Source organism: Loxodonta africana, chromosome 18 (genome assembly GCF_030014295.1).
Source record: "Loxodonta africana isolate mLoxAfr1 chromosome 18, mLoxAfr1.hap2, whole genome shotgun sequence".
NCBI lineage: Eukaryota > Metazoa > Chordata > Mammalia > Proboscidea > Elephantidae > Loxodonta > Loxodonta africana.
Window position 1 is genome coordinate 34291338 of NC_087359.1, and position 21658 is coordinate 34312995.

Below are 21658 nucleotides of genomic sequence, written 5' to 3' on the forward strand. Positions count from 1 at the left end.
GAATGTGTATGTTAGCTAACCAGTCTCTTACTGATGGAAATTTGAGTTATTTGTGCTTCTGAGTTTTCAGACTTCATCTTTCCTGATGCCCATGGCCAGATTCTGAGAGGGAATGTGTGCCCCTTACTCTGAATTTCTCCTTTGGGTCCTTTGTTCTTGGGAGAGAATAGCAATCAACAACGGTCTCCCAGTAAGCCTTAGGAATAGCAACTAAACCAAAAATGAAACTGAGACAGCAAACTTCTGAAGAGAGAAAATGGAAGTATATGAATACCCTTGATGATGCCGAAAGTCCATTTTATTTTTATTTATTTGTTTGTTTTTTTGGTGGTTTTTGTCTTTTGGCTTGTATAGCATGTTGGGAATAGTAATCTGATATAGTCTATTCAGAACCATTTAACATGAACGGTTTTATTGGTGTATTTTTATTACTAAAACCTGGGTGGAGGAGGGGCCGCCAGGGCACTCAATGAGATGTGAGCCCCACGCACATGGAAGAGGGAACTGTGAGCCATTTCAGTAACACAGGGAGCAGCAAATACATACAAGGCTATTTTTGCCAGTCCTTGCCGAAACAGGCTAAAACCAAACCCATTGCCATCGAGTTGATTCTGACTCATAGCAGCCCAGTAGGACAGAGTAGAACTGCCCCATAGGGTTTTCAAGGCTGTAATTTTTCCAGGAGCAGACTGCGCCATCTTTTTCTCCTGTGGAGTGGCTAGTGGGTACAAACTGCCAACCTTTTTTTGGTTAGCAGCTGAGTGCTTAACCACTGTACCACCAGGGCTCCTAAACAGACTAAGCATGGTGAATTATGCAGAGTAGCAAATAACAGCATTTCTGCATTAGAAAGATGTGAGTTTTGACCACAGTTACTATGGATATGATTCATTATGGAGGCAGTTTAGCTTGCCAATCCTGGTTACAGGCTCTGAAGTTTTCGTATCTAAATTCCAGTCTTGTTTGCCGTATGTATTAGCTTTGACGGCTTTAAACAAGTTACTTAATCTCTTGGTGCTTTAGTTTTCTCATCAGTAAAGTAAGGTAATAGTATTACCTACTTCATAAAGCTGTTATAAGGATTAGATGAGTTAATATATAAAGTCCTCAGTAAAGGTTTGCTGTTGTCATTATCATCTGGATCAACTCATTTCAATGGTATAATTAAGTGAATTAGATGTTTTTAAGCTCCGATATTACTGATACTACTTCCTAGTTTAAAAGTGAACCAGGAAGCTTCTTTTAGCTTTTAGCCTGTTGCCCGTGACTGAACTAAAGTGAAGATATTTCTGGAGTCCAGGCTGAAGAGCCTTATTGTTTTCTTTCCCCCCATAGGTTGTTTTCTGCATGGATCGTGCCCTGGAATTTGCCCCTGCCTGCCATCGCTTCAAAATCCTCAAAGCAGAATGTTTAGCAATGCTGGGTCGTTATCCGGAAGCACAGTCTGTGGCCAGGTATGAAATCAAGCCAATTCAGTATTGAAATGGCAGGTACTACCAGATTGATGCTATATGGCAGCTCTCTAGAACAGGAGCTACCATATGGCCTGTGGCTAGGCTAGCCAGGGCTGACTGGATCTTCCTGGGGCTTAAAGCCAAAAAGGTTAGACCAGATTTAAAAACCTACAGGGTATATGGGAGTATAGTAGATTTTTGAACTGTATGTGAAACAACGGATGTGGGTTGTGTTAGTTTTTTAAATGTAGTCCTTTTCCTTAGGGTACTTCTACTCCAGGGGTTGTTAGCAAACTCTTGGCCAGATAGTAAATATTTTAGGCTTTGCAAGCCATAAGTTGTCTGCCTTGATAATGCAAAAGCAGCCATAGATAATAGATAAATGAATGGGCATGTCTGTGTTTCGATAAAACTTTATTTACAAAAACAGATAGCAGGCAGGATTTGGCCCATGGGCTGTAGTTTGCTGACCACTATTATAGTGTGATAAGGATTATGAGACACCAGCAGTGTATTAAAGATAAACATAGGTATTTTATTCTGAGGAGGTAGGTCCCTGTGTTTGACTGTTTACCTAGAGGTTGGTGGTTTGAACCCACCTAGTGGCACCATGGAAGAAAGGCCTGGTGATCTGCTTCTGTAAAGATTGCAGCCAAGAAAACCATATGGAGCAGTTCTACCCTGTAATACCTAGGGTCACCGTGAGTTGGGATTGACTCAACAGAAACAGGAATTCTAGAAGGTTTGGGAGGAGTTCTTGAGAAGCTATCTCCCTTTGAATACTTTCAATATTAGACATATGTTCAGTGAAAAAATTGGCCACAAATGGCAGTAATGGTGGGGATATACCAAACCACAGCTGAATGTGCCCCTTTCTGGCTCTTGCAGTGACATTTTACGAATGGATTCCACCAATGCGGATGCTCTGTATGTACGAGGTCTTTGCCTTTATTATGAAGATTGTATTGAGAAGGCGGTTCAGTTTTTTATACAGGCTCTCAGGATGGCTCCTGACCATGATAAGGCCTGTGTTGCTTGCAGAGTAAGTTCTAGGCACCAGATCTGTGCGGGGAAGGAAGCCTCCCCTTTGGGCCTTTAAGATGGTTAGAGCAGAAGGTTTTAGAATCACAAGAAATATGTCTCCTCTTACCACTTTGCAAAGATGTTTGGTCTTTTCATTAGAAATTATTTTAGGACTTTTACTTAGTCAAAGGTAAGATCATGTGCTCACACAGGATCGAGTCCTTTTAATACCTAAGTGTGTGCTTTTTTTTGTGTGTGCTTTTTTAATTTTTTTCTTCCCTCAGCTGAAGAAAAGATAGGAATGTTTGCCTTGGGAAGTCAAGGCAAGCCCTGGGTTCCGTAGATCTCGTTGGTATTTTGTTTTAATCCTGGTTTCCCCTGTCCACTCTGTAGGAAGCACAGTGAGCAACAAAGGAAAGTGGCCCAGGTGGTGAGGTGGGGGCTGTGTGATGCTGAATACTGGGATCCGAGAAAGTGAAAGTAGACTGGCCTCTCTGTGCAATGTCAGCCTTCCGGATGTGTAACTGACCTCCCCTTGCCTTTCTTCATAGAATGCCAAAGCACTTAAAGCAAAGAAGGAAGATGGGAATAAAGCGTTTAAAGAAGGAAATTATAAACTAGCATATGAACTGTACACAGAAGCCCTGGGAATAGACCCCAACAATATAAAAACAAATGCTAAACTCTACTGTAATCGGGGTACGGTTAATTCCAAGGTAAGCACTTGGTCTGGATCTTGGGGCCTATGGAGATATTTTTAAGGGATGTTAAAGAAGTCTTGAGAAATCTGCCCAATGAGGGCAAGCCAGGTGACAGGAGGAAAATTGTTTGGGTTACTATCTCAGATTGTTAGGAGCTATCTTCTGAGAGTCAAGCTTTAATTGTTCTTTTCTGTAGACATTTGGCATCACTTGAGGGACAATTTGGAAGGATAGTCCCACTTGTTCTTCAAGGTCCCTTTCCCCCAGCAAGAGAGTGGCTGGGGACTTCAGAGTGATTTTAAGCCAAGTATTACTGCTTCTTGATTAAACAAGGAATTGTTTCTTTTTTAATAGTGATTTGGGGGGGATTAGAATGTGAGGCAGGCTTAGTTTTTCTCCCTCCAACATAACTGACCGTCACCACACTCAGTTGAAAATGGACTGAGTGCCGTTGTGGCCCTAAACCCATAAGCAGGCTCCTTGCCCTTGCAGATTTTTGTAGTTAAAAATCACAGTAATTCTAGTCCCTTTAGTCGGCCTCTGGAAAAAATGCAGGGCAGGAATGCTCCTATTTCTTTGTCCTGGGGGGCACTTAACGTGGAACAATAGAGGTGGTTTATCCTGGCAGACAGGTGTGCCTGGCTTGCATCGTGTAGAGAAGAAACCAATTCCAAATTTCGGAAGGCCGCCTAATGCCTTAGTCCTCTGAGATACTGGTTTTCCCACTGACCAGGAACAAGTATGACAATTAGGGGGCCAGCATGACTGATCATCTTAGAATTCTGAAGCCATGCTCACAGCTCTGGGCTCCCTCGGTCACCACAGATGTGAAGTATGACTGCTCTCTCTCTCCTGAAGCTTAGGAAACTAGATGATGCAATAGAAGACTGCACAAATGCAGTGAAGCTCGATGACACGTATATAAAAGCCTACTTGAGAAGAGCTCAGTGGTAAGTGCCGCTGGGGGGAGAGGGGAAGAGGTAGTTGCAGATGGCCTACCAGGGGAATTGCATTGTGGATGCCGGAAGCAGACCCAGGGATATTGTGAGGTCATTTGGTCCTTCCCCCTGCCTCTAGGTGGGATTGTTCCAGTCCTAGACTATCTTTATAGACCTCCAGCGGAGGAGATTGCACAAGCTCCCTCAGTCTCCCATGCCTGTGTCTAACGCCCCTCACGGTCAGTAAGTTTCCTCTGATACCTGACCCAAATTCCTTTTGTTAAAGATAAATTCATTTTCTTTGGAGATTTTGTGTTGTACACTTTTGCTCTAACTTGGCACAGTGCTTGGCACATAGTAGGTGCTCACTCAGTAAATGTTTTATTGAATGAATGTATGGTGCTTGAAAGGAAGAAATAAAATATCTCTTGGAGACAGTTGAGAGTTGTGCTGATCCTGTTTGTTGTGGGTGAGGGTTATAGTTAGAAGGGATTTCAAGTTACTCTGGCTCAGCCTCCAAGCAGTACAAGGAGCCGCCTTTTGAAATATCCTGGATAGGTTGTCTGAGTGTTTTGAGCAGAGGGGGCTCCCTGGCCGAGAAGGCAGTTCACAAGCCAGGATATGCCTACCTGTAGTGCCCAGGCTTGTGTTAGAGTCAGGGTGTTCCCCAGCATACTTGTTCATCTGACTCTTGGACCCACCAGACTATTTTCTCCAGACAGGAGCATTAACAAGAGCTAGGAGAGACCTGCTCAGAAATCCTTCTCTTCTAATTCCAGATTATTCCTCAGACAGAGAAGAACCTCTTATCTTTAAAGTTCCTAAAGGAAGACATATTTTATACCAGTCCTCCAACACCTGTTCGTCCTTACTGTGAAATGTCATATCCAAAGAATGCATGCTGTTGGTGATGCCCAGACCCAGGAGCAGTGCACTGAGCTCCTAGTATCATCAGTGGTGCAGACTGGCTCGTGGACTGGCTCCCATTTAGTCCGTACCCTTCCCCCCAAATAATCCACTCTTAAAAAAAAATTAGGAAAACTGCTGCTGTGTGTGGTGCTTTTTATTAAAAGTGAATTTTTAAGTAGATGACTAAGCCTGTCAGAAACAAAAGTGGAAGCTTTGGAAGACAAAAGAGTGCCCTTTGACCCAGCCAGAGGCTTATTTCAACAGAAGCAAAATGGTATATAAGTGAAGATGTTTTCTGCAATTTTGTTTATAGTAGCAAAAAAGGGGAATCACCTAAATGTCTGGAGCTTCGGAGGGGAATGGCTGATCTGTGACACTGTTAACTCTGAATAATATATGACCAGCTCTGTGGCGTACTCTGCCATCTTTGAACAGGAAATGGGAAGAGAGAAGAAAATTTGTTAGGAGGATAGTGGGAGGGAGGATTATTTTCTTCATCATGTTTGTGCAATAAATAAAAGTCAGGAGTTGCTTTGATAAGACAACTCCTTACCTTTGTGGTAGAAACAGAACTGTCCTCTGAGTGGCTCTCCCTTGAGATGCCACCACAGGGGGAAAGCATGCACCATTTGGGACAGTTGGCTGAGTATTAGAGCCATGGCCTCAGTACCTGGGATTGACCAGAAGTCCTGGAGATTAGTTCAGCCTGAGGCCTGCCCACTGCCCCAGTCTGGCTCAGTTTACCCTAATGTTGGGAAAATGCCAGATCTTTGCGACATCTCCCATCGTAGGCTAGAGTTCTCCCTTTTTCTCTAAAGCTCTACTTACTTTTTCATGTTTCTTTTTCTTCAGCTTTTTAAATTTTAAAGTATAAGGATGTCCTTGAATTAAAAAAAAAAGTTGTGAAGATGGAAATCGCTGTTGAATACATTACATATGGACCAGGAGATATCATCAGGGTTACTCATTTTGCAGATTTTTCTCCTCCCAGTGCTATCAGTTATCCATGTTCTTCCTCAAAGCTGCGAAGCTTTAACTCTTATTACATATGTGGGCTCTTGGGACTCCTAGTAGTGTTTGCAATGTGTGTTTGCCACCTGTGTTTTGTCACCATTTTTTTAAAAAGTCCTAAATTGAGATGTTGCCTAAAATCTTAGGCCTCTCTTGCCAGCCACACGAGTAGCACTCCCCTACCCGGGTCCCTGAGCCTGGGCTTGTGTGGTAGCAGTGTAATAAACTGAATCTCATTTGTGCAGCAGCCAGCTGCACTGCAGGGTCGCTTTGCACTCCCCAGCTGATGGCATCTGCCTCGGAACTCCAACCGGTCTGTTTAATTGGTGGGCTGCTCTTGGTGCCTGTGATCTTACGGACAATGCCACTTGCTTCTGTGGAAGAGAAACTTAAAGGTCTGGCAACTAGCCTGTCAAACTAGATTCTTCCCATCTTGGGCCGGAGGCCCCTCCTTTCTTCTGTGCTGCTGAAATAGCCTGTGTTTAGAGTCTCCTTATCTTTCTAGCTTACCTGTATTTCTCAGATTGATTGGTCTTAATGGAAGCATTTGCCAGCCACCACCTTGAACTGTTGAGTTAATCCTCCTCATAGCTCACTAACCCCACTTGTGCTCTGGCTCGGAGCCCACCCTGCATGTTTATGGCACTGTAGGTGCTTTCATAGCCATCATTTCACTTGATAATTTTTCTTCTGTTTGTTTTGATCCCAAGTCATCACCTAGGTGCCTTCACATTGCCTTTCCTATGGCAGTCCCGATGTCTGTCTGGTGGCTCTGTGTCAGATCAAAAGAATCTTTGTCCCCTTAATTGCTTTCCACTCAGATCAAAGCATCACTTTGCTGGATGGGTTTAAGTGCTATGAAGTTTGTTTTTTCTTTTCCTTGAGGAATTGGTTGCTAAGTATTTCTCTTAATGCTAGATTAAGGGCTCCTGTTTGATGAAGCATCTTACCAAAATGTGCGTCTTGCTTGAGCCATGCCTCTTCCCCCAGAGTGATACCGAAGGCCATTGTGTTATGTTTGAGCCCGGGACTAATCTGTATTTCCTTCTCAGTTACATGGACACAGAACAGTATGAAGAAGCAGTGCGGGACTATGAAAAAGTGTATCAGACAGAGAAGACAAAAGGTAAAGCGGTTTGAGATCATTGGTTTCTCAGAGAGCTGTGTTGTCTTACTTATAGGCCCTAAAGCTGGGCAAAGGGGTAGTTTGATTCAGGGATCAGAGATGTACTTGGGGCTTCTTTGATCAACGGCTAGGAAGAAGTAAACAGATCCTGGCTATTTTCTGATCCCAGATCCTTTACTATTTGGTGGGGAGATGTGAGGACCCCAAGTATGAGCAGATTTTTTTAATCTCCAGAACAAAGCACTATAAAATCCCTCAGTGTGATTAGCAAGGCTCAAAATGCCAAGGCTGCTGGGCTGGGACTCAGCAAGGGAAGCCAGAATCAGATTTGTCCACTGACACCAGATGTCTCCCTCTAGAACACAAACAACTCCTAAAAAATGCACAGCTGGAATTGAAGAAGAGTAAGAGGAAAGATTACTACAAGATCCTGGGAGTGGACAAGAATGCCTCTGAGGACGAGATCAAGAAAGCTTATCGGAAGCGGGCCTTGATGCACCATCCAGGTAGAGCGGGTCAAGGAAGGGGCTGGGAAAGAACAAGCAGGCCAGGCCCTTTGCCAGTCCCAGCCTAGAGTGAGAGCCTCGGAGAGGCGTTTCAGCCGGGGACAAGGTTAAGTCCCATAGTCTCCAATTCCAAAATCAGATACGAAGTGGTATTTCTTAAACTTTTGTTTTCTTGAGACTGATTTCATCTGCGTTCTCCCACGCCCCTCCCTCCAGATCGGCACAGTGGAGCCAGTGCTGAAGTGCAGAAGGAGGAGGAGAAGAAGTTCAAGGAAGTTGGAGAAGCCTTCACTATCCTCTCAGATCCTAAGAAAAAAACTCGCTATGACAGTGGACAAGACTTGGATGAGGAGGGCATGAACATGGGAGGTGAGTTGGTGGGGGTAGCTTGGGAGGACTCTGAGGGCTGTGGAATGTAGAATTTTTTCCAGAGGTTCTCCAAAGGGAGAGTCTGTATATAATCAGCTAGACTCAGTGGTTTGTGAATTGTACACTTGATGAGCACCCGTGACGTGTGAGGTGTGTTCCAAGTGCTGGAGATGCAGAGATGACTCACACAGGTTCCCCGACCTCCAGGAGCCCACAGGCCTGATCCCACCACCAGCCTAGAGGGCTGATAGCCATGCATTCAAATGCAGGACAGCATAGCAGCAGGTGCAGAGCGGGCAGCAGGGAGGTCCTGTGCTAACACTGGCCAGGGGGAGCTTAAGAATGGCGACACATGGCACCTTTGGGGGACTGCAGGTGGCTCAGTAGGGGATATGGGGTAGGGTCCTAGAGGGAGGTGGTGGTGAGAGAGAAGGCTGGAGGAATTGGCTCAGACCTCAGAAGCCTTAAAGGTCTGCAGTAAGGAATACGGGCTTTATCCTGTCGGCTAGACTTTTCCCCACTGCAGAGTGAATGCTGACCAAGGTTTACGTGTGTCAAGTATTCCTGTAGGCCTTCACAGATCTTACTTTCCCACAGAGACTTGGGAGTGTATTCTGATAGTGGGGTCAAGTGATAAGTTTACATAGGGTGGGGCAGATTTGCTCACCTCCAGTCTAAAGTGTTGGAAAAGGAATGAAGTGATAATACTGGGGAAAGGTTTGGAGACCCATTCTCAGGGTCATGGTTAAGTTCTTCCTCAGAAACTTCTAATTTCGTCACTTTTTTCTTCCTTTTGTGTTACTTGCCCTGTTCCGCAGATTTTGACGCAAATAATATCTTCAAGGCGTTCTTCGGTGGTCCCGGAGGCTTCAGCTTTGAAGGTGGGTATGCCAAGTAGACACGGTGACTCCTCAGTTCGGAAGCTCTTTGGGGTCCCATGAGTGGAGGCAGCTGAATTCTCATCTAGCAGGACATCCACCCACTCAAGTGTAGATTTAGCAGAGGATGGAGGAGGGGAGGTTCCCAGGTGCACCTTGCCTTGGTACCGCCCCTTGGGCAGGGAGGCATTGCTGTTTCGAAGCTGAAGCTGCAGCTGCACTCTCTCTCGTCCTCACACCCCAGGACCAGGCTGCTTGACACCCTGTAGAGTTGATTTTTGTGTTTGAATGAAGGCTTCTCCATAGTCAGCAACTGGTTTGAAAAGTCGTCTTCCCTAGAAAATCCACAGCTAGCTAACAAGCCCTTGTTTTCCCTTCCAGCATCTGGTCCAGGGAATTTCTTTTTTCAGTTTGGCTAATGAAAGGAAACCAGTCACCCAGAACCCAGGAAATGCAGACTTGCTCAGTTTAACCTTGAATATGGACACAATTCAACTCCTCCCTTCATCATGTCTCCGTGTACTTAGAGCAGTTTCATTTTCTTGGTTGGATACCTCTGTCTGTGTGAGTGGGGTGAAGGAAAGGGAGCCAGCGCTGAAGACTGCGGGTAGGGGTGGGAGGCAGGGGGTGGAGAGGGAGGCAGCTTGTGAATTTTTGTTGTACTGTTTAACTTTATTAAAAAAGAAGAAAAAATGAAGAGAATAAAATGTTTTGACCCTTTCTGGCCCTTTGCTCTGGCAGCTGCTTTGTGTCACCCCCAAGTCAGTGGGCCAGAGCCGAGTCCTCACCATGTCTGATCCCGACATGGACTTAAGACTCAGCAGGCTGGTCCGCAGGGGCAGTAGCACCCAGAGTCTGGTGGCAGGTGGGGTGCTGAGCAGGCCCCAGGTGTGCTCCTGAGCCCAGCCTGATATCAGTCATGGGGGGGGTGGTACTAAGCATCAGGCTGGGCGAATCTAGTCAGGGGAGGTCTGCACAGACCCTCATGGTTCCTGTTGTCAGTTTTGGGCTAGACTAAGAGGGGGATGAAAGCCTGCCTCCCCAGCTGCTTTCAAAGTAGGCCAAAGCTGGCCAGCTCCTGGAGTCCAGGGGTCTGGCTGCTGACATCACACTCCACAGCTGAAGACACCATTCTTAGCAAACGCCCTTGCCTTCTCCACTGGTTTCCCTTTCTGCGTGAAGGTGGCAAGCTGGGGCAGGAAGCTATGGTGCGGGCTGTGCTCTTCAGGTCAAGCTTGGCGCCTGTGGTCACACCCTTAGGGGCTCCACACAGGAGCATTTGAAGCTTTGGATGACACATTTTTGGTGCTTTGGTAGTCAAAGTAGTCAGGGAAGAGCGTTCAACCAGGTAACTTATGATTTCTCTTCCTTCTGAGCCCCTGCCCCTCTTTCCAGTCTCCACCCTCTGGTGGCAAGGCAGTGGTGAGATGATGACCGTTAGGCCTGGGAAGTCCCCGTTTTGGCGAACCAAGTCCTATTGGCCTAGAAGGGATCTTCAATCTCAGTTCTTTCCTAACATTTGAAGTAGCACCGACCTGAGGTGGCCAGAGCGGCCTTTGCAACTAGGAACTTTGGTTTTGTTGCAAAGTCTGATTGGATGGGGCTGGGGACACCTGTGGGTCCCTTGTACTGGTTAATTGGGGGATGAGTGGCTTTGTGCTCCATGTCCCTCATACCCAGCCAACCCCCTCCTTCTGGTGAGTGTAAGACCAGCCTCTCTCCTTTCTGCCTCTGCATGAAAGCCAACACTGTTCAGCTGCCCAACCTCACCACAGCTGTGCCCAGCCAGCAGCGGGGAGACAGGACCGATGGCCCCAAGCTGTGGGACAAAGCCAGTCCTAATGCACCCAGCCCTAGCCCAAGGGAAGACCTAGCTGGGCACAGAAGAGGAGAGACACTGCACACAGCTCGGATTAACATGATTTATTTCATTATCCAGTCTTAGAAGTTGCTGCAGTTGGGCAAAGCCAGGATAGGAACTCAGATCCCAAGTACTTCTGCTGAGTAACCACCTGATTAGCAAGGCCCTGTTACGGTGCAGAGAGGGCAGTGGGGGGCGCATCTAACAGTGTTAAAAATCCCTTGCCAAAGAAACAAGTGGACCAGACCCATAACAGCCAGAGGTCTGTTCCACTGGCTCTTGGTACCCACCAGCCCCCTTTAGAGGAGGCATGAGGTCTCCAGGGGCACTGTGGAGGCAAGATGAGCTGGGCAGATAGCCAGACTAGCACGTCCCCACCAATGGACTGTGCTGGCCCACAGTATTCCTACCACTCAGTAGAGCCCCACCACTGGAAGGATGGCTAACCCACCCCCTTCCTGTGGCGACGGCAGCCAGCAGCCTTGGATGTGGCTTCATTTTATTCTCTTTTCTTCCCTAGTTATCAACCTGCTACCTAGTTAAGGTGTGAAGGAGAAGGGGATAGGGACCTAGGACCAAAGGTGGGAGGTTAACCCCTTTTATTTACCCTGGTAAACAGCTCCTGCCTTCCTGGGGCTGTGCTGATTAGGAAAGGGATCAAATCCGAGGGATCCCCCACCCCAGAGCCACGACTAGTGCTCCACAGCAGTGTCACCACCGCCAGCCCCACTGCCTTCTGCCACCACCAGCAGGGTATCTGCAACTCTCAGGTGTCCCCAGCGAGGCAGCAGCAGAGCTAGGGGCATGGGCTGGGCTAACCAGTAACTGGAAGCAGGGCTCGTCAGCTTTGGTCCAGGTTCCTGAATGGTGCCTACCCACACACCCCTGCCCCCCACCCCCGGGCTTTTGTGTTGAGGGCTTAGGTGTTAGAGGAAGAGAGTGAATGGGACGAGAAAATCAGTTATTTTACAAGTTTTAAAAAGTTACAGGAAGTTAACTTCGAGTAAAAAAAAAAAAAAAAAACCTTATCAAGCAGAGAGATGTCTCCCCCACCCCCAGAGTGAGGGGCAGGTGGCAAGAGGGCACTCAGGCGATGGCGCAGGACTGCAGGGCGCCCCCCTTCCGGCTGCTGTGTGTGGGCACAAGTCTGCCCTTCCCGTAGTACCCCGTGAAGATGGCCCTGACCTCCATCTTCTTGGCCAGGCTCAGCATCCAGCGCCCATTGCCCAAGGAGTAGAGCTTGCCCCGGTGGAGCTCACCCACCTCCTCGCCATGGTTGCCCGCCTTCTCCTGCCGCACAATCTCGAGGAGGTCAATGCCTGTCTGCACGGCCTCCACGTCACTCGCACAGCCTAGGGTGATGTGCGCGCGGCTTCCCCGAGGCAAGGTGTCAGAGGGTGACAGCTTGTCCACGTCATTTGGCCACAACAGCAGCTCCCGCTCGCTCAATTCCACCCGGGCCCCAGCCGTCTTGGGTGTCACAAAGAGGGCAGAGATGGTCAGCGTGAAAGCCTTGCAGTATGATTTCTTCACGACCTGGGGAGAGTGGGTAGGGGGGGAGCCTAGCTAGAGGTGTCTCTCAAGAGAGGGACTGTTGACGGTGGGTGGGTCACCCCCAGAGCAGAGAGCAGAGGTTGTGCTTAAAGGCACACCATCCACAAACGTCTATGATGAGCACCTGTGTGTTGGACACCTGCAGTGTCCCACTACCCTGGTCAGACTCATGTGCAGAGGTGCACGGAGAGGTGGGGGAGAGCAGGGGTCAAAAGCCAGACCATGTGAGTTCAGAACCAGCCTGCACCACTTGCTAGTTGTGTGGTTTTGAGCAAGTTTCTTAACCTCCTCTGTGCCTTGGCTTATTGACCTGTAAAGAGGGATAGTACTAGAAACTATGTCAGAGTTCACGTGAGGATTAAAGGAGTGAAAAGATCAGAAAGCCCTTAGTGCAGCATCAGGCAGGTAGCAAGTGCCACTGTGAATACTACAGGCAGTAGCCTGGAGGGCAGGATGAGACAGATAAATACCTTCAATCTAAATCCACCCTGTACACTTTGGTTTGTATCCGATTATATCTGATTCTTTGAGAAAACTTGTCTCTCCAATGTGACCATAAAAGTTTCACTATTTTTGCTCGTAATTCTTAGTTCCAACAGTTGTCTGGCATGTCACAGGTGCTTCGTAAATATCACTGAATGAACGAGTGGTTAGACATGGTAGTGGAAAGTAATACAGTGGTGAATAAAACCAAAACCTCCTTGCCATCAGGGAGCTTCCATTCCAGCTGGAGAAAACCAGTAAAAAATAAGTAAAATAATTGTGTGAACCTAGGCAGAGAAGGGGAATGTCAGGGAAGGCCTCGCCGAGAAGGTGACACTGAAGGAGACTGGAGACTGAGTCATGCGCATCTGGGCAACATGTCGGGTGTTTAAGGAACGCTATCAGTGGCTGCGGGCACAGGATACTGGCTGTGTGGTGGGGAAAGGTAGCCCTAAGCCAATATGCTTTATTATCCCACAGTACTCCCTAACTCTGGGGCATAGCCAGGCCTCAGACCTGCGGACAAGAACCTCAGAGCACCAGGCTCCTTGGGGGGCAAAGCCTTTGGAACTTAATGCAGGCTTAGAAAGGCCAGAACAGGAGCCTACTGCAGACCAGCATTCTCTGTGAATCTGAAGAAGGAAAGGCATTCATGGGCAGGCAATACTGCCCGATTGGCTGCTCAAAAAAGGCAACCAGAATTTTTTTGCAGCTATGCCTGGGGAAGGGAGAGCTGGAGGGAAGAGGTGCCACTGGTCTTGAGCTGCTGTCAAGTTTCTGGTAGGTCCTTGCCTTGTACTGATAACCCTCCCCTCTTGCCCTCCCCACCTCAGCCAGCATCCCCGGGGGGAACTCACATCCTGCTGGGCGTATTCGTCTGCCCCAGCGGCCTTCCCGTAGTCGCAGAACTTGGTTGTACAGTGCAGCATGCCCGGGGGTCTCTTCCCAAAGTAGGTGACCAGTTCAATCTTCTCCCTGGGCTCATCCCCAGAGACAACTGCGGGGAGAGTGGTAGTCAGATAGGGGAGTGGGGCCATACCAACACCGATCACCAAGACCACAGAGGCCCAGAGGGAAGCAACTGAGCAGTAAGCATAAATTCTTGAACAGTCTACTACAATTCATTCATTAGTTAGGTGGTCAAACAGTACTTTCAGAGCTATATTAAAGTGTTCTCTGATTTTACTTCTGTAGATGTTTACATCTCTGCCCCGGACTTGAAAACTCTCAGGCACTTGTGGGCAGTACAGGCCAAGTCACAAAAAGTGAGGTAGAATGAAAAAAGAGGGTTGGAAGCATGGTGGTCCAGGGGAAGGATTACAGGCTTCACAGCCAAAAAGAACATCATCAGCATCCCAGCCGTGCTACTGGATAGCTGTTTGACCTTGGGCAAGTGGTCCTGTCAATCAGGTACAGCAACTGGTGGGACCACTCGGGGAACTATTAGTACCACCCCATTTCACTTGGGCCCATCTGGATGAGAAGTTACATGACCCCGTAATAAACACCTTGCAGGGCTGTTTTTAGATGAGAGCCTTTAACGGGCCTGGTGCAAGAAAGGGTCCTGGGATCTAATGGGGTAGCACTATGTGGCCTGTAGACACAATGAGGTTTGGAGTATCTGATCTCAATTTCCAGACTCCAAGCCTGTGGCTGTCCTCAGTCACTAGGTTTTTTCTGTTTATCCCCAAGTTGAATCCCTCTAAGGACTTCCCACACACTCCATAGGGGCAGAGGACATCTACTCTGAGCAGGCCTTGTTTTTGCCCCATTACATTTCCCCTGCTATATTCCAGGCAGAAAGGGATTCTATCTTTTAATGGTAAAAGCTTCCAGAGGCAGTTACTTCCCAAGGCAGAGCTACCAGCTCTGAGCAGGAGCCCGGCTCTTGAGGGCTCTTCTCTGGAGCTATTCACACATACGGGGTTCACTTCTGGCCAGTGCCCTGCAGGCACTCAGGTTCCCTGATCTCCCAGCGGCTCACGCTTTAGGAGCTGAGAGTTTTCTGAGGACTTAGGCACAAATTACCTGCCTCTGAGCCATACAAGCTAATCTAAAGAAACATGGGTGGGGATGGTTCAAGTAGGAAGATCATCTAAAATGTGGGGAACTGGAAATGGGTTAAAGACACAGTGGGTGACAGCTTCAATAAGGCCCCTGGAGGAGAAGGAGGGCCACCAAGAGCCTTCCTTGTCCCAAACCTACCCTCTCGTTAGCACAAACGGCCCTTGCAGGAGAGTACCTGCCCAGAGGCCAGGGCTCCACACTCACGGTGGCTTTGGGCAGATCCCACAGCCCTCTGATTCCCTGTCTGCAAAACAAGAGATCTGGGACTCGGTTTGAGGCTCTTTCCCTGGAGCCCAGGAATCCCACGGAGCTATACTGGGGGCCAAGAGGAGGGTGGGCAGCCCAAGATCTGGGAATCATCCCCAGGAAAGTCAGAACAGTCCTATTAATTTTTTTTACACCTTAGGCTTCCATGTACTATTTTGTTTTAAAAAATGGTTCTGCTGCTCAAAATGATTTTGAAAACATTGGACCAGATTCTCCAAGGTTATATCATATGGTGACGTTATTTCCTCTTGTGACAGCCATTTGTTTTTCCCACCTCTGAGGCAGGGACAGTGGCCCAGATCCAGACTGGGAGAAGGAAAAGAGGAGGGCAAGTGCTCCGGGAAGCACCTGCCCCCACATTCCCACTGTACTGCCACTACCCAAGGCCACCTCTATGAAGCACCGATTTGCTTCTGCCTCGTACCAGCTGAGGCCCCAACTGCCTTTTCCGCTTGGCTCCCAATCCTTTAAGAACAATGGTACTGTCCATGCAGCACCTGGTGTCCAGTGTTTGCTGGGCGAGAGAATGAGGCTCAGGGGCCCAGCTTCCCTGTCACCCCCAGCCCTGCCACCTACAGTGTCGAAGCTCCTTCTTGAAAGCCTTGTGGTTCCCCAGCTCCTCCAGGAAGGTCTGGCCAGCCTTGTGGAGGCTCTCTGAACTCTTCTTGGACAGGAACCAGCCAAAGTAGAGTGGCAGGAAGTCCTTCTCCAGCCCAGGCTTCAGCTTCTTCAGGTCATCAGCTGACAGGTGCCACTGGTTCTTCTCCTTGAGCTGGGCACAGTCCAGCCGCCACGCTGTCTTGGGCTCCACCAACACCACCTGGTACTGGTACTGGTCAGCCACTTCAAAGAGCTGCTCCAGCCGCTCCCGCTCATGGTGGGTGTCATCCAGCACAAGCACTCTGATGTCCCGGCGGCAGTAGGCAGCCAGGTCCTCATCCAGCTGCTTGTACTCCTCAGAGAAGGCTCCTCGACTACCAGGGGTAATCTTGTAGGCATCGGCAGACAGCACCTTGGTGCCATCACGGTACTTGTCCCTGATGACACGTGCCAGCGTGGACTTGCCGCTCCCTGGCAGGCCACGCAAGATGAAGAGCGTCTTGCACTCTTGCAGCGTGGCCACCGTCTCCTCATCCGTTAGAAAAGGAAACTGCAGCTCAGGCTTGTCCTTGGCCCCTGAGGATGACATTTTGCGGAAGATCTTAGGCAAGAATGTGTGGCTCTTTCGGGAGAAACCTCTGTTCTGTGTGAGGAAGAGAAGAACAGATGTCAGCCCAGGTCACCAGCAGCCACCCCACCAGCCCTGCCCCTTGTCTCTGGCCTTGTTCTAACCTGGCTCCCCTGCCCTGGTTTATAAGCATCCCTAGGGTTGAAAGCGCCTTCCCGAGTGGTGAAGTAGTGAACTTTTCTAGGGCCTACCATGCCCCTTGGAGTCCCTGGGTGGTACGGTTAATGCACCCAGCTACAGACAAAAAGTTGGAAGTTCAAATCCACCCAAAGGTGCCTTGGAAGAAAGGCCTGGCAATCTATCCCCTCCCCCCAAAATCAGCTATTGTAAACCCTATAGTCCACAGTTCTACTCTGAGATACAAGAGGTCACAATAAGTCAGAGGAGATTGGGTGGCAACTGGAAAAAAAAAAAATGCCCCTCCTTTTAGTCCCCTTGAGTACCTGTCTACTGGGGGCAGAGGATGGAGAGGGAAGCTGCACCCAGCCTGCCTATACTCTCGCTTCCCTCCAGCTAGAGCGGTACCCCAAGGATTACCCACTCCTTCCACCTCCAAAAGGAAGCCGTGTTGACATGCATGCGGGGGAGGGCCTAAAGCCTGTGGTTCTAGGGCCTGGCCCCAATTTTTATATTCTTGGCAACTATTAAGGATGTCCTCTTCGAGAGTGGGGTTTCTCTATCTGGGCAGACACAGCTGTCCTGGCTCAGAGTGTGTACTGGGGAGCAGGGAGGAGGGTTACCAAAATACTGCCTCCCTGCCCCCAACAATTGCAGCAACGGATAATACTCTCTTGTCTGGGATGGGGGGACAATGGCCCCACAGACAGGCTGGTAGGGGGCAGGGCAGTAGAACGCTGGACAAAGAGCCTCATTCACCATGCCTGCCACCTCTTCCTGCCCTCTCTCTGGCCCCACAAAGTCATGGCCTTTGTGCCTGTCGTAGAATTGGGCGGCACAGGCACCTGGGTTCAGGGGCTAGCTCTGCCCACTGCTTTGCTATGTGTCCCCAGCACATCTCCAAGCCACTTGTTTTCCTATCTGCTAAAAGCTACAACCCCAAAACCCGTTGCGGTGAAGTCCATTACGACTCACAGTGACCCTGTAGGGCAGAGCAGAACTACCCCACAGGGTTTCCAAGGCTGTAAGTCTTTACTGAAAGAGGCTGCCACAACCTTCTTCCCCAGAGCCGCTGGTGGGTTTGAACCGCCCTCTGGTTAGCAGCCCAGCTCTTAACAACTGCGCCATCAGGGATCCTTAAAAGCCACAAGTGACAACCGAAAACTATAAACCGTCCTCTCTTCCAAAGGGCTCCGCCTCCCTGAGCGGCTCTCTGCTGGCATGCTGTTTTGGGAGACAGGCCCTTGGGCGCGGGAAGGCGACGAATGGCTGCCGGAGCGTGGGCCAGCGCAGGGGTCGGAACCAGGCCGGGGGCCCCGTCGCTGTAGACCCCAGGTCGCACCCACGCCACCTAGGTCTCCCCCTCGTTTCCTCCTTCAGCCACCACTCCTCCCAAACCTCCCCATTTCTTCCCTACCTTAGGACTGCATCCGGTTCCCAAAAAAGCTTGAGCTCAACTCCGGAACCTCGATCCTCATTTGCATGCCACTTCCTCCCGAGAACCCGAAAATACTCTGGTTTTCCGTTCCGACGCTACCCCTCTGCCCGGCCCAGTCCTCTCCCTCCCCGCTCGGCCTTCACCCTTCTGCTCACCATGATGAGGAAGAGGGGCCGCCGTCGCCGCCTTTGCAGGCACTCGCTCTCCGGGACCGCCCGCCTACGCGGAGGGACACGGGAGTTCAGCGGCGACACGACGCCAGCCGGGCCGCTTTACATACCCCGGGGGGCGGGGCGACGCGGACGGGCGGGCGGTGCCGAGGGCTGGGACGGGGCGGGGAGGGGCGGGGAGAGCGATACTCTGCGCGCAGGCGCGCGGAATCGAAACTCACAGCGGCCCGGCGCTGGAGGCCCCCGCGTGCCCGGCCGCCGGCGGGTGTGCACCTGTGCTCTCCGAGACCTGCGGCGGCCCAGGGAGCTTGTTCGGCCTCTGTTCTTGCGCTTGTTAATGCTTAACTCTATTTAGGGAAGCAACCAGCCCCACCGCCAGACCAAGGCTAGGCCTAGGATGGGACGAGTGAGGCAGGGTCGTGCAAGGGCAGGGTCAGAACCTGTCTGTAAAACGTTGGCATTTTATTCAGCATGGAGTTTTGCATTAATTGTAATTTTTTTTCCAATTTTGCATTGAAATATTACCTGTCTCGATTACTGAGTGTTTTGGCGCCACCTTGAGTCCCTTAAGTGCTTGGCTCCTAACCTAAGGGTTGATGGTTCAGTCCACTCAGAGGCAACTTGGAAGAAAGGCCTGGGATCAACTTCTGAGATCTAGTCATTGAAAACCCTGTGGAGCACAGTTCTACTCTGAGACACGTGAGGTCACCATAAGTCAGAATCACTCCACAGCAACTGGTTTGGTGTTTTGTGTTTACTTTTGGCCCAAAGCAGTACCTTACTCATCTCACTCCAGTCCCCTCCTCTACCCCAGCCTAAAGTCAGCTGCAACTCCACGCTTTCGAGTGGGTGTGGAGACGGAACGAAAAGGACAGAGCATGGTGGAATCCTGACTCGTTCTCTAAGGTCAGCTGCTCAGTTGCCACCTCCTCTGTGACCCACTCAACACTCCGTTTGATTTTCTAGCCTTTGCTGTGTGCCTTCTTATTTAACCCTCGTGCCAACCCCTGAGGCAGGTATCCCATTTTACAGAGGTGGAAACAAGCTTGGAGAGCTCGATTTACTTGGTCATGCCACCAGGAGTCATACCCGTGAAGTCCAGCTACTGTCCCAGCTCCCAGGGCCAGCCCCGTTTCTTTCTTTCAAAGGAGCCACCTTTCTTCCTCTGGGCTCCTGGGGCAAAATGGCCCCTTATCAGTCCCAGCATTCATTTCACTCTGCTTTGAAGGCTTTACAAGTCGGCCTCCTCCATGGCATGATAGCTGAGCCTGTCCTGTTATCACTTCTCCATAAAGCCTCCTACAGTGTCCTGCACACAGCAGGGGCTCTGAAAAATAAACCAATGGCCAGTGGTTGGCAAACCCGTGGCCATTCCCAAGCCTTTCTCTTTCTCCTCCTGTTAAGCTTCCTGGGTTCTTTGGAGCTCACCTGTTTCTTCACCCTCCTGGAAACATTTCTTAGCACCTTTCTCTTCCATGAGGTCCTAGTACAGGGCCTGGGGGGAGAGGGCTATGTTGCACACCTTGGTCACACTCTTGGTCAGGCCTTGTTCGGGGTTCTGGGACAAGAGTTCAGCTTGGGAAGTGGTACCCACACCAGCATCACTGATTCATTCGCTCAGGCTCTTCTGAGACTGGGTGGGAGTGAGGGGGCAAAAAAATAAACTCAGGGCTTGTAAGAGTGAAAATATATATATTTAAAGGGAAAATGGTGACAGAAAGAAGCAGAGGTGACCAGTAGGGCCCAGTCCCCCATTTTTTTCCTATTAAAGACAAATCTCAGCTTGAAAATCCAGTTTAATAAGATTCCCATCATCGCTGTGAACTCCAGCCTCCTGATCCTAATGCCTGTTAACAAGGCTTTATTCATCTTCCTTTACATCTTTTTTCATCTCTTCAGGATTTTCTGTGTTGCCCATCTCTCCTGGCACTGGCAAGTCTTCTGACTCTCTTCTGTCTGCTTCTGCCCGTTTGCTTCCTTCCGATTCGCTTCCACTTAACCCTTCTGAGAGCCTGTGGCCTATTTCTCCTGAGGGCCTCCTGTAGATTTCCGTTGCTTGTCTTCTGCCCACTTCTGATAGCTTCCTGCCTGTTTCTCCCGACTCTCTTCTGCCTAATTCTCCAGGCAGTCTTTTGCCGACTTCTCCTGAATCTCTTCCTTCCATTGCCCCCAGTTCTGTTCTTCCTGAGGAGCTGGTGTTTTCTGTTTCCAGTCTCTGCCTGCTCCCTTCCAGCTCAAGTGCTGAGCTCTTCAGGTCTGCCTCGAACAGCTCGTCATCTGGCTCCATATGTTCTCTCTCCCACTGCTTCATCACCTTCTCAGGTTCCTCTTTCGCTCGTTTCATTTTCTTCTCTTCATTAAGTCTCTTTGCCATCATTGTGGCATCATCCAATGCCATGGTCTCTTCTGGAAGAACGTGAGAAAGAAGGGAAGATGAAAGTTTGTTCATCTTTGGGCCTAGGTGAGCCCCCTGCTATGGAGGCCTGTGCATCTGAGAGACAGCCAAGAAAAAGGCCCTGAGAATGCCCATGTTCGCAGGCTCTGTAAATCGGTGGTTGATAGCACACCTTCCACAAAGAAGAGAAAGGGAACCACCGTTTACTGAGCACGAACCCTGTTCCAGGCATCATGTGAGGTGCCATGCAGGTCACACCATTTAATCGTCACAATGCTGCACAGTGCCCTTGATCAGATTTTACGGTCAAGGGACATGAGGTTGACTGAAGAGAAATCACATGCAACAGTCACCATGCAAGTAAATAAACAGCAGAGTCAGAATTTGAACCTAGGACAGTCTAACTCTAGAGCACGGTTCTCTTTTTCCTATAAGATTTCTTTGTTCCTGGGGAGCACATTCCTTCTTTGCTGGGTGGTCTCCTGTGAACATCTGAGTAGGCTGCTAGCAGCTAGAGAGCTATTTACAACCAAAGGGATCCTTGCTCCGTGCTTTTCGCATTGAGAAGAATCAGCAGTCCCCTCCTGAGTACACTCTCTTCCTGGAAGTCCCTGGTCCCTAAGAAGCCTGCAGTGCCTCTTAGAGGCCTCACAGGCAGGAGAAGGCCGCCACTGCGCATGAAAACATGGGCCATGCTGCCACCTGCTGTCCTGAGAGGGAAGTGCCCAGCAGCCGCCCCTGGCCGCAGGGCCTTCTGAGGAGTTTTTGGGAGGATATGAGGCCTGTCCCAGGAGAGGGGAGAGATGAAGGGAGGAGAGGCTGCTTGAAGCATCTGCTGTTTCCCTGCTGACTCTTCATATCTAGTGCTCCTGTGCCTTCTTAGAGAAGCTCCAAGGGTACGTGGAGCCAGAGACAGAGTCCCTCCCTGATGGGACCCACCCACCATACGACAGGCACTCCCCTGTAATAAATGGCTGTCATCTGGCTGCTCAGCTGCCCAGAACCCACCCCCAGGTTCCTGGTGCCTTGCCTGGATCAGAGAGGATTTCAGCCTCAGAGCCTGGAGGGCTGTAGCTACAAATCTGCTCTATGGGAAGAAGAGGTCCCCAGGGCTGGGCTCTGTCCCATGTGGGTGCACAAAGGCCCCACCCCACCACTCCGGC

General features: G+C 49.7%; 3 protein-coding genes across 6 annotated transcripts in view; 1 reads left to right on the plus strand and 2 right to left on the minus strand.

The window, feature by feature from the left end:
• The window catches only part of DNAJC7 (DnaJ heat shock protein family (Hsp40) member C7), a 27731-nt gene extending 15927 nt beyond the window's left edge, over positions 1–11804 (plus strand). For all 3 annotated transcript variants that reach the window (XM_003414232.3, XM_023553695.2, XM_064271081.1), the window contains 9 exons: positions 1336–1454; positions 2343–2496; positions 3029–3193; positions 4037–4128; positions 7089–7162; positions 7522–7668; positions 7885–8037; positions 8856–8918; positions 9297–11804. In XM_003414232.3, coding sequence (XP_003414280.1) covers positions 1336–1454; positions 2343–2496; positions 3029–3193; positions 4037–4128; positions 7089–7162; positions 7522–7668; positions 7885–8037; positions 8856–8918; positions 9297–9334 — 1005 coding nt within the window. In that variant the 3' untranslated portion in view covers positions 9335–11804. The remainder of the gene's footprint in view (positions 1–1335; positions 1455–2342; positions 2497–3028; positions 3194–4036; positions 4129–7088; positions 7163–7521; positions 7669–7884; positions 8038–8855; positions 8919–9296) is intronic.
• Positions 10824–18219, minus strand: CNP (2',3'-cyclic nucleotide 3' phosphodiesterase). Of its 2 annotated transcripts, none has more exons than XM_010594455.3 (4): positions 18086–18219; positions 15724–16390; positions 13671–13810; positions 10824–12312 (listed from the first exon to the last, which is right to left on the minus strand). In XM_010594455.3, the coding sequence occupies exons 1-4, from the start codon at positions 18086–18088 to the stop codon at positions 11863–11865; spliced, it is 1260 nt and encodes a 419-aa protein (XP_010592757.2). In that variant the 5' UTR covers positions 18089–18219; the 3' UTR covers positions 10824–11862. The 2 variants fall into 2 exon arrangements, with proteins under 2 accessions (XP_010592757.2, XP_010592758.1); XM_010594456.3 differs by lacking the exon at positions 18086–18219 and adding an exon at positions 17910–18070.
• Positions 18220–18373: 154 nt separating this feature from the next.
• The window catches only part of ODAD4 (outer dynein arm docking complex subunit 4), a 34939-nt gene continuing 31654 nt past the window's right edge, over positions 18374–21658 (minus strand). The window contains exon 12 of the mRNA XM_064271085.1: positions 18374–20506. Coding sequence (XP_064127155.1) covers positions 19962–20506 — 545 coding nt within the window. The 3' untranslated portion in view covers positions 18374–19961. The remainder of the gene's footprint in view (positions 20507–21658) is intronic.